At 38.2% G+C, this 11,439-nt stretch overlaps 2 protein-coding genes across 3 annotated transcripts; both read right to left on the reverse strand.

The window, feature by feature from the left end:
• Window positions 417-2,045, reverse strand: LOC18777200 (50S ribosomal protein L7/L12). 2 transcript variants are annotated; one of them, XM_007209573.2, is made up of 2 exons: window positions 1,916-2,045; window positions 417-1,347 (listed from the first exon to the last, which is right to left on the reverse strand). In XM_007209573.2, the coding sequence occupies exon 2, from the start codon at window positions 1,251-1,253 to the stop codon at window positions 672-674; it is 582 nt and encodes a 193-aa protein (XP_007209635.1). In that variant the 5' UTR covers window positions 1,254-1,347; window positions 1,916-2,045; the 3' UTR covers window positions 417-671. The 2 variants fall into 2 exon arrangements, with proteins under 2 accessions (XP_007209635.1, XP_007209634.1); XM_007209572.2 differs by lacking the exon at window positions 1,916-2,045 and adding an exon at window positions 1,694-1,888.
• LOC18776482 (dof zinc finger protein DOF5.6) lies at window positions 3,148-5,334 on the reverse strand. The gene is made up of 2 exons (XM_007210165.2): window positions 4,986-5,334; window positions 3,148-4,493 (listed from the first exon to the last, which is right to left on the reverse strand). The coding sequence occupies exons 1-2, from the start codon at window positions 5,034-5,036 to the stop codon at window positions 3,561-3,563; spliced, it is 984 nt and encodes a 327-aa protein (XP_007210227.1). The 5' UTR covers window positions 5,037-5,334; the 3' UTR covers window positions 3,148-3,560.

Below are 11,439 nucleotides of genomic sequence, written 5' to 3' on the forward strand. Positions count from 1 at the left end.
AAAAAAACCAACAAAAAAAGGCCCTGGTTGATCTTTAAGCTACAGAACAATAAAAGGAATGACCAAAAACAAAAAAAAATAAAGGAAAGAATGATGCGTTTTCAGGTAGAATGCCTTTCCTCACCGGACATGAAAGCAGCCTTTCAATGACCAATTGCTATGTAAGAAAAGTCTCCATGGCAGTCACTGTTGCCGCATGGCCAGTCATTCTCAATGCCTCTTATTGATAGTTTGGCGACTCATTTTTATAAGACTTTCGACTCTATTAACAAGAGAGGATCAGCAATCAAACATCCTGCACTGAATTGGGATGTTCCAATCCATATACAGGTCATGCAAGTCTATCGGTGTTTGAGCTTATTTCCAATGCCTTTAAAGTCGCCAGTGAAATTGATTTTTAAGCGACAATACAAAACTTGACGCCTCAACTAGAAATTTTTAGTTCAAAACAAGTCTTGCAGAACAGATCAAACACAATTATTTCTTCATATCTATTCTGAAAATTGCTAAATTCTAGTGCTAATGGTTATCCATCCAAAATACAAAATCCATATTTTGGAAATTGCAAAGAACTTCCAAGATCATGAAAACCTGTTTGAACAGAAAACAACAATGCAAATCAATTCAGCAACACAACACAACGAACAATGTGAAACAACTCCAGAATGCTACTACTCCATAACAGCAACTCCTCCAGCAGCCTTTATTTTCTCAATTATGTCATTTGCTTCCTCTTTGGTAACCCCTTGTTTAAGGACACAGGGTACCTTTTCAACGAGATCCTTAGCCTCCTTTAATCCCAGACTGGTAAAGGTCCTGACTTCCTTGATTACCTTGATCTTTGCAGCTGTATCAAACTTCTCCAATTTCACATCAAACGCTGTTTTTTCCACCTTCTTCTCTTCAGCCTTTGACGCACCAGCTGGCCCTCCCTGTGAACCCAAGTCCAAGCCTTCTGTTGATATGGGCTGCAACTTGGGAAGCCTTAGCCTCTCACCAAGAGTAGGACCAAGTTGGCAGCGTTCTTCAGGGGCCAGTGCTGCAATTCGCTCGGCGAGCTGAATGATTTTATCTGAGGGTGGAGGTCTAGGGCCATATGGATCATAGAATGCCGGATATTTGTATTTTTTTGGCTTGGCATCGGGATCCCTTGGAGCAAAATCAGGTTGGAAGCAACGAAACTGCAAAGGACCAGTTGTTTCAGGGAGAGTGGGCCGGGCACGAAAAGATCTGGCAAGTGCAACAAGCCTCATGGTTCTTTTCGGTCAGTGGAAAAAGTGCCTCATACAACTTAAGATAGCAGAATAAAAGAGAGCTTCCTGTTTAAACTTTTGAGAACTCTCTTGCCTGGGGTAAAAAAAAGAAAAAAAAAAAGAAGAAACTTCAATTAGCAAAGGGAAGAACATTGCCTCTCTTTTTTTGTAGCCACTGACAACATAACTAATGTTTCATCATAAATTTTATGAATGCAACATCTGCAGACTGGTCAAGTCTATAACTTTAGAGTAATTCTATATGTAAACTTACAGATGTAACAGAAAAACAATAAGAAAAAAGTAAATTTTATAGAGAATTCAAATGGGCATTTCCACAAACATGTGGTGTGAGAAACAGGATGCAATAACAATGACTCAAAGAAAACAAATAAATTCCCCAGAAAAGAAAACTCAACTATCAAATTTTCCAAACTAACCCAATATTAAACTATCCCATTAGCTGAGAAATCTCATTGTAAGCGCTTCTGACACTGAACTGACCCCTTTTGACTACAAACTCTTACGGTGGTTCTGGGTTTCTCATAAAACTCAAAACCCGTTGAAGAAACTCCGAAGCATCTCAATATTAAATAATATAAAACAGGGAAACTCCAAAGCATGTAAAAGATTTAACAAAAACCCATAAGGAACAAACTCACCGTAGCTTTATAAATGCGAGCAAAAACCACCGCCAACTGCAAGAGAGCGAAATAAGACAAAGTGAGCAAAAGCGTAAGGAGATGATTATGGAAATTGTTCGGGTCGGGTTACAATTTTGCCCAAATGAAAATGATCTTTAACAGAAAATAGAATTGTCCATTTCGCCCAAAGTTTCTGGGCTAATAGACACAATGGTTTACCCCTTCGACCAATGTTGGGTCTCAACCCAATTGAGCAGCCCTAACTTTTGAAGGCTTAATCATCCTAATCAGTGTGCAACATGTCATATTATCAAAAGCTTCTATAATGAGGGTTTATCTTGAGGGGTTCAATTTAACCATCTAATTATAATTATGCATTGGATCAGACGGGCTGTTAAGGACCCTCTTATTCGCCTCCTTTCATATATCTTTTTATATTATTTTTTAAAATTTTGTTGATGCTAAGTACGGAAGGAGTACATCAATTAGCACTTTAGTTGAGTGGTGTTTCTCTTTCTAATGTTAAAGAGGTTTTGAGTTCAAAATTCCATCCCCATCAATCAAACGAAGTTAGCTACCCAAATCCCATATGATGAAATGGTCCAAATTTTATTATATTAGTAACTCTCACGAAAATATATAACGTATTAGCATCGGACGTTGTATATATATGGCCTTTGCTTTAGTAAAATTATAGCATTGTGAGGGTTTCACATAATAAAACTTACAAGTGTGCCATAACGGGAAGGTCTTTTGTGTTTGTTCACTTATCCGATTTGAGTATAATTTATGGGATAGAAAACAACCTACGTTTGTTCAGTCAAAAAAAGCTTATCCAAATAAATTAGTTTAAAGTTCTTTCCTTTCATTTGAAATTCGTACCTTTTCCCATCTCGGAGAAGAGGGAAGGGAAGGGGAGACTTTTTGATCTTGTCCTTCCATTTCAATTTTCTCGTACCAACAACCAGGGCAGGGCCTCAGGGGGTTACAATGGAGGAGCACATGGCATGAAAATAAAATTTTATATTAGTTTTGCTTTCACTGAAAACTCTGCTTTGCTCTCCTTTTATGTCTCAAGCATTCCCAACCACGCAGACAGAGTTTAAAACACTTTATCAACTTATGATAATAACTTTTGACCTCAAAAAGAAAACTTGTGATAATAACTTAATCACACTCTCCCTCGATCATGCAGACAAACGGCACATAAAGATATAAGACTTAAGCAAGTACTAAATAACACATTAGTCTTTTGGACTAAAAAAACACTGCTAGTATATCTTCCTCGGTTTTACAACAATATCCTGCACCTTTGAATTTGTCTTGCACTTGCAGCCAACGAGAGTACAACAACCTTAGAAGAAAGACCAAAAAGAAAGGCAGTACTCATTTTTGGACTCTCCGTCTTCCCATTCACACACACACACTCTCTCGTTGTCCTTGTTAGGTCAATAAAGATGAAAGCAAGACCACCTTCATACATACCCAAAAAATTTAAATAAAAAAACACAAAGAAATTAAAACCCTTTTGGTCTCAAAAGGCATACATGCATATACTTAGAGAACTATAGTAGTGGTACTGGTAGTAGTTTGAATCCCTACTCTAAGATGCAGATGATGATTAATTAATTAATTAAAGTCACTAATCACACCTAATTAGATTTTAGACTAATGGGTTTGTGGTGGAGGGGCCATAATTGTTCATGACATTGGTCCATGATCCTAGACCATTGAGGTACCCAAATGACTCCTTTCCATGGTCAGAGCAGCCTTGGTCTTGCCACTCAAGGGACAAGAGCTTAGTGTTTGGCTTCACATCCATTCCATTTTGGTGATGATCCTGATCATGACTTGCTTGGTGATCATATGGTAACATCAACCTCTGGCAAGTGTCCATGAAATTACCGTTCTGCCCATCAAATGATGACATCCCAAATGGAGAGCAAAGGCCATGATGAAAACTTGACTCACCACCCATATTATTTGCAAGCCCACCCATCATTCCCAAATCAGCACCATTCCCCATAAAGTCATAATTCCTAGCATTCCCAACTATGGCTTCCAATTTGCTCTCCATGAAATCAATAGGCCTTGGGTTGTTGTTGTTATTACTCTCAAGCATACCATTGTACCTGCTGTCCATGAAACTAGGGTTATTATTACTCCCAAGCATCAAGCCATTGAGGTGTGAAAATTGCATCTGATCAGGAAATGAAAGGTGGAGATCAGTTGGGTTGTGAGAAACTGATGAGGATGATGAGCCAGCATTCTGGTTCATCAATGGATTATGAGGCTCATTGGGTTTCTTGGAAGCAACTTTCTTGTTCTTTCTGCAGCCACCACCCACAGGAATGTTCCTGAGGGTGCCTCCTTTGGTCCAGTACCTTCTGCAGGTCTTGCAAAAGTACCTAGGCTGAGAGAGGCTGTAGTTGTTGTAGTAGCAGAACTTGGTGTGGGTAGAGTCACATCTAGGGCACTTGAGGGCTTGGTCATGCTGGGGCCTCAGCCTTCTCTCTATCAAGGGCCGTGAGCAGGTTAACATGTCCCCAGATAATGGTGAGGAAGAGTCCATGGGAGAGTCCTCGTGCATCGTTCCCTGACAGGGAAAGGAATTAGGAGATATTTTGTCAGAACTATAATATAATTTTACAGGACGACACATTCTTTGTCCTTTCACCACATCTCAATCAATCAAATGTAAAGGCATTTTGGATTGTCCCCAATTTATACATTTTGGTGCCACAAAAATCCCGGGATTTGTTGCATTATCTTCCACATATATATTCAGTGAAATTAGTCTAGTTTTTCAACAAAATTGAGAAAATAAAAAATGGGAACTTTTTGAAGTGCTCTATTATTATCATCAAAATGAATTTGATCAAATTTCTCATGGGCAAGTTTTGTTTATGAATGTGGTTCTCTCTCATCCATCAACAATGGCATTTTCTATGGCATTAACTAGAGCATTATCTAAGATAACCCTAGGAAAAATGTATATTAATTATGCTCAATTATATCTTCTTGTTGCATTTAGGGTACGAACACCTAGAATAAATGCAGTATAAATTAAACCACAAGCAGAACGTACCTGTAACCAGTCAGATGAATCCATGCAAACTTGCAGAGAGTTATGGCCCATCAAACAAATTCACCTATGGCTCGTCACTAAAACCCAGATCAATGAAGCAGACGAAAAAGGAGCAATATTTTTAACCAAAGCTCTTCCTTCACACACACTTCATTCCTAAGCTCTCTCAGTCTCACTAGAGTAAGAAAACCAGTTTCTTTATAGAACTAGAAAAGGCACTGAGAGAATTAGTGAGGAGATGAAGAGGAGGAGGGTTTTTATTGTGTGGCTTCTTGTTGGGTTGGTGTGGAAGAGTGGAACTATAAGAAGGCAACAAAAGGGCTGAGTGGCAGCTGCCTGCTAAACTACACTCTCTCTCTCTCTCTCTCTCTCTCTCTCTCTCTCTGCGCAGGATTTGGCTTACGGCACCGTCGGTGGGCAATATGAGTGGGCCCCCACAATGTCTGCACGAGGCCCAACACTGGCCCCACCCCTTACCTCAGCTTGACTAAAACCCCTCCTCCTCTAACCAACGGCCACGATGCCATCAAGGGAGTTTGGGCAACACAACCTGGGCCGTTGATGTTGGTAGTACACACGTCAGAGATCACGGCGTGGTCGTCACACTTGAACGAGCGTCAGTTTATTATGTGGACATGACAGAAGCTGAGAGAGAGACTGAGAGAGGGTTTGAGTTGAGACAGAATATTTGGGTCCTCGATAAAGAAGCATACCGAAAGAGCACTCCACTTGCGGGCCCTGATGTGTGGGGGCCCTTCTCCCTCCTCCTACAAGCAAAGGATATATTCTCCCCCCAAACCCTCTAGTCACGTGGCACCCGTTAGTATATAGGCAATATGTATGTCCCACTGTTTTTATAGACTTACAGTCGAGTTCATAATTCAACTTCATATAGAGAGAAAGCTGATTTCAAAACACGCTTGATTTGATATAAAATATTGTTCTCAAACTATATATTGATTGAAATGTTTGATGAGCTAAATTATCGTCTGAATGCATGATTTATAAATTAACAATTAATGAGAGCTGCACTTTTTATCACGTTTATCTTCATTTTGTATAACTTCATTGTACACTTTGCAAAGAAGAAAAAATAAGAAATGAGAATCGAGCCCAGAACCCATCATAAATGAAGCTCTAATGCCACTTTTTTTTTTCTTTTTTTTTTTCTTTTTTTTGAGATCTTTTCCTATTGGAAGGGGCGATAGCATATTAAACTCACACACACAACACGGATGCTAGGACTTGAACCCAAGACCTTGCCTGAAGGAGTAAATATTCCAAACCACTACACTAGTGGATCTTTTGCCACATTTTAATAACTACCAATCCTAAAATTTTAAGCCATCAATTCATACCAAGCTTAAAATTACAACCTAACCCGTATGCAACATTAGCTTTCATAACCCAACTCAAATGAAATTTAAAGCTTGGAGGGGTTATGGCTTAGAATTTAGAACAAGGAACATTCGAATTATGCTCTCATCATCAGTGTAAAATATAAGTAAACAAGCATGCATCATGCATGCCATAACTAAGTAATGGAGGATGCTGGATCTTGGTAGCTTGAGGTTGATGGCGTGATGGACACACTGAAAATCATGGGGGCCCAAAGTTCACTTTGTCAGATGGTGAATAAAGTGGGGTTTGTGCCCACGTTAATTTCACCGTACAGAAAACCAACTGTTCTATATTCTTATATCTATACAAAGGAAAGGACGACGGTGAATCCATCTGATTTTTAGTGTTCTTCTCTCTGCTATGCATCAGATTTCAATGATCAGCTTCCATTTTATCATTTTGCTTTGTTTCTTTTTAATTATTTGTTGGTGTTGAACCAATTAAAGAAACTTTCATAATTACTTTGTGACGAGCTTGCATGCGGGGGTTTTGAAAGTGAGCAATCATTTGTTAGGTGTTGAACCATATGCATGAAGGACCACGTACCACTGGCTTTTTCCTATATGTGTTTTCCAATAATCTATGAAATTTATCAAAATTAATATGTTTGATCTCTCATAATAATCTAACTTGCTTCAACTTTGATGAGCACTATTCATCCATTTATCGACTTTGCAAACCTTAGAGTGCTTAATCACAACCATCGTATAAAACATGAGCCAAATTTTATGTGAGGAGAGTGTGAGGAACGACTTTATGCATCATTTAACTTATGACTGCTTGTTTTTGTAATCGAGTAATTGTGAGAGAACAACATATATTCTTCTTCCCGATAGAGTCTTTTCACATGTGTATTTGTACTTGAGAGCATTTGTGTCTCACATTGCTTGGATGACCTGCCTAGCTAATATTAAGAGTTGTTAGGATAGCTAGTTAAAGATCTAGATAGTGAGAGAGAGGGAAAGGTTAAAAACCCTTCATCTACAAGGAAAAACTTGGGGCCATTCTTTTCAAGACAAAATTGAAGTGCAAAAGTGCATGCATATAAGAAACAAATCTTAGCTCCTACACACTTGTCAACTTTATTTACATTATCCGTTTCAAAAAAATTTGTTCTTCCTTCATGGAACACATTGTAGCTAGGGCATTTTAAGAATAAAAAGACCAATAATTCAGTATTAATTTGGATATATACTACTTTTCCTTCTGCATTGCACATGCCATGCACTACGGGGGCATGTTTTGTATATTCGATAAATCAAGGATCAGACAGATCACTTTAAAAGTGTGTCCCTTAATTCACTAACTTACAACTAAAAATGGGTCGATGCAAATCTTGAGTTTGAAGCTTCTGAACACCTGTCCCATAATGGCATAATCTCATCTCTTTATGTAACATCTTGCTTTGTCCTCGATCCTTTTTTCATTTCTTCTCTTCTCTCACTCAAATAAAAGCTATGGAAAGGACAGTACATAATGCCACAAAGTTTATTCTTAAATTCTTTACATCTTTGCCTCTTCTTTTTTTCTTTTTTCAAATGGAAGAATGTCAATGTGCTTGTTGTTGTTCATCAGCCAATACAAAACCACGATCTGGGGTTACAAAATTTGAGTTCAAATTTCAAAATTCCAAGGGCATGGCCCGTGGTCCGTGGATATCATATGATATGTATCAAATGCCAAATTGTGTCCAAAGCATTCCTAGCCTTTGATTATGATCAGGTTGTGATCGATGGTGTGGTGGTCCTATTCATCATGATGGTCAAACAAGCCAAAACCTCGTTATGGGTGCAGTCAATCAGGTTCTTTGGGGCCAAAAGAAGGACCCCACCATGAGTCTGTCGATCCCAAAGCCTATTAGGCCATGAGTAGGTTAATCATGCAGGTGTTGGAGCAAAATCCCCAACTTGGTCTTGGGACCATATTATTTATTACAAAAGTTTCATGATGTCACTCTCTTGCTCATCATCTGGGAATTTCCTTGTGGTTCTAAACTTAGAGGTTGAGAGTAATACTCTCAAAAAGTAAAGTAATTATATAATGTGTCTCACTCACGCACGAGAGAGATAAATATGGATGATTTTGTTTGAAAAAAAAAAAGAAAAAAGAATGATTGTGTACAATTTGTGGTATTTATATCAATGAATACATTTTATCTCAAGATTTTGTAATATGCTAAATTAAGAACTGAGAGATGAAGAAAGAGAAATACACATTATTATATATAATTTATAGCGTTTAACGAAAAAAGAGAAATACTGTACACATGATTGTATACAACTTTATGACTTCCAGAGGTATTAGTGAACTAGCATGTTCCGCATCCATTCTTATGCATTTGAAACCAAAACAAGAGTGAGAAAAAGAAGCTTACGTGTGGTATGGTATGTGACTAGAACGACCAATAGTCTAAGATTATGTCCACTTTCTCTTCAACTAAGAAATCAACGGCATGTTTCTATATATACACAAGTCTGCTACAAGATCACACTTGCGGTCAGTCTCTTATCCGCATGCGCGACACTTCCAGCGCTGACTGCGGCGCAGCACATAGCAAGCAAACAAAGTCGCAAAAATTCCCTTCTTCATATAACTCTACCAAATTAATTAATTGACCAATCTAGTGGGTCGGTGGACAGGATCTTAAGCCCCAGCCTTTTGTTATTTTTATTTTTAATTAAAAGAAAAAACCCTATTCTAGTTTCTCTTTGTTTCTCTAGCTATCTGTCAGCATGATTGTTGTCTCTGTTATTTCTGCGGGGTCCCGGCATTGTCCAGTGAACCCGGCCGAGCGTCCCTTGGATATGATGTAACCCTAGACATTCTTGCATCGTCTTCTTGTGCATATTTTTGTCCTCTTTGTTGCTTGTGGCTTGAGGCTTGTGTACATAGTCAATATTAATTAATTGTTAACTCTTTGAGAATCTTGTGATTAGTGAATCTAGAAGGAATTTGGATTGTTTTGAGGGCGATGCTGCTTGTATTAGTCAATCAAATAGGCTGAGCAACTAAGTCACTTATTTAGTGGATTGACACAATATTTTTAGATATGTATAATGTATTGCGTGAGGATTATGTTCACATTGTGTCTTATCTTAGATCTTTAACATTGACAAAAAAGAATATATATAAAATCTTTTTTTATTGAGGGATTCTTTAAATTATTTTATTTGAGGGACATTAGTCTTTAGGGTACTGTACTAATTTTTTTTCAACCATCCAAACTATATATTTTTCAAGTATTCATTTAAAGATCATCCTTAAAAAAAACAAATAAACTAAAAATCATCAAGGCATCTATTTGAGACCAACACAATCAATGAACACGGTGCTTCAAGAAAATACTTAAATTTTAATAATTTAATGAATGACCAAATGATATCGGATTCAAGTGATTTTTGTGTAGAGATGATTTTTGAATGAATATCTACAAAAGAGACAGTTTGGATTAGTGAAATATAAGGCAGAGAGGGTCCTACAAAGGTGTCACCTTAGCAGCAAACTCATATATGCAGAAAAATTGCTCAAAGACAGTAAAGTCTCGATCACCACCGGGATCCCAAAGCCCTAACAGAAAGGAACTCGACAAGAGAGGAATAGAGATTGCAACCAATAGCCCTAGCTGCCTAAAATAAGAACCAACACTAAAGATCCTATAACGCACAAAAGTCATACTATCCAAGAGATAATAGCAGAGCTAGTGTAGGGAAACTCGTAACCCCAACCGTCACTCCCCCGGCTACCAACAAGAGCAGAGCAGCCGAACCTGAGTTGACGACGAAGGAGAGGAGAAGACAAAGACCTGATCGAAACAAAAGCCATTTCTGCATAGATTGGCTCGCGCAGAGAGCAACACCACCACACAGACCAACAGCCAAATCAAATCGATAATACCAATAGCCAACGTCGAGAAGGGACCAGACGCCAAAGACAATCGGAAGCAGAAGTGAACGTGAAGAGCAAAGGGAAGATGGAGCCAGAAAAGCTCGTGTCGCCAAACCCTAGGCACCCTAACTTTTAACCTTCCATGAGGGCACAATGTCGGTATGGGCTGAACGAGACCACGACAGGCATCGATAATCGAAGGTGAGGGTGATAGGATGAGGACGATGGAGCGCTAAGGAGAAGGAAGCGTGACGACGGCAGTTGCCAAAAGGCAAAAGCTACACCCAAACCCTAACGCTAGTCTCTCCTCACTAGCGAGAGAGAATCCATGTACTTTTATGCTTAATTATAGAATTTTCGTACAATAAAATAAAAAAAGTTCTAACATTAAATTATGACATTTGGAATGAAAATAAGTTATGTCATGCATTTTGAGATATATTACACTAGAGTTTATGGATCATTTAACGGTGAACTATTCGTTTTAAAGTAGATATATATTAGAAAATAATTTGGGTATATGCACAATATTACCAATCCGCATGTTATAATCAAAGATAATAGTGGTTTTATTTTTCAAAATTCATTGAAATATTAACTATCAATCGACAAATTAATCTATAATCAATAGAAGAAATACGGTTCTTGATCATCCCACTTGAAAATATGTAATTACTTCCTTTAAGATTAAGTCATTGATTAGCAGTACATGCGTGCATCACATGGTTGGCGGCTTGAGAGAAATCCACATCCAATTTTCACCGCACGCCATATATTAATTACCTAATCCATATTAATCCTCGACTATAATTGGTTTCATACCATCAAAAGCTATATCACCATACTGATTGATATATTGGGTTGCACGTATAATCAGAAACGAATCAAGAAATTTTTTCAATTTTTTAAAAATCTTTTCCTTGACCTGTGTCTCAATGAAGGCATGTATTAATGTGAAGATACTTACCGGTTTCAAACTTCTTCAGATGATCCCAAACCTTGGCCTTCTTTTTCTCGGGGGAAGAATCACAAGTGGACCTGAAGAAATATAGAGTAGAGAGGGATAATAAGTGCTAGACAAAGCTTTTACGAATGCGACAATGACTGTGACATTCTCGGCAGAGCTACTTTGTAGCAACGAAAGTGGAGCTCGAAACCCCTGGCTGGC

Source organism: Prunus persica, chromosome G5, assembly GCF_000346465.2.
Source record: "Prunus persica cultivar Lovell chromosome G5, Prunus_persica_NCBIv2, whole genome shotgun sequence".
NCBI lineage: Eukaryota > Viridiplantae > Streptophyta > Magnoliopsida > Rosales > Rosaceae > Prunus > Prunus persica.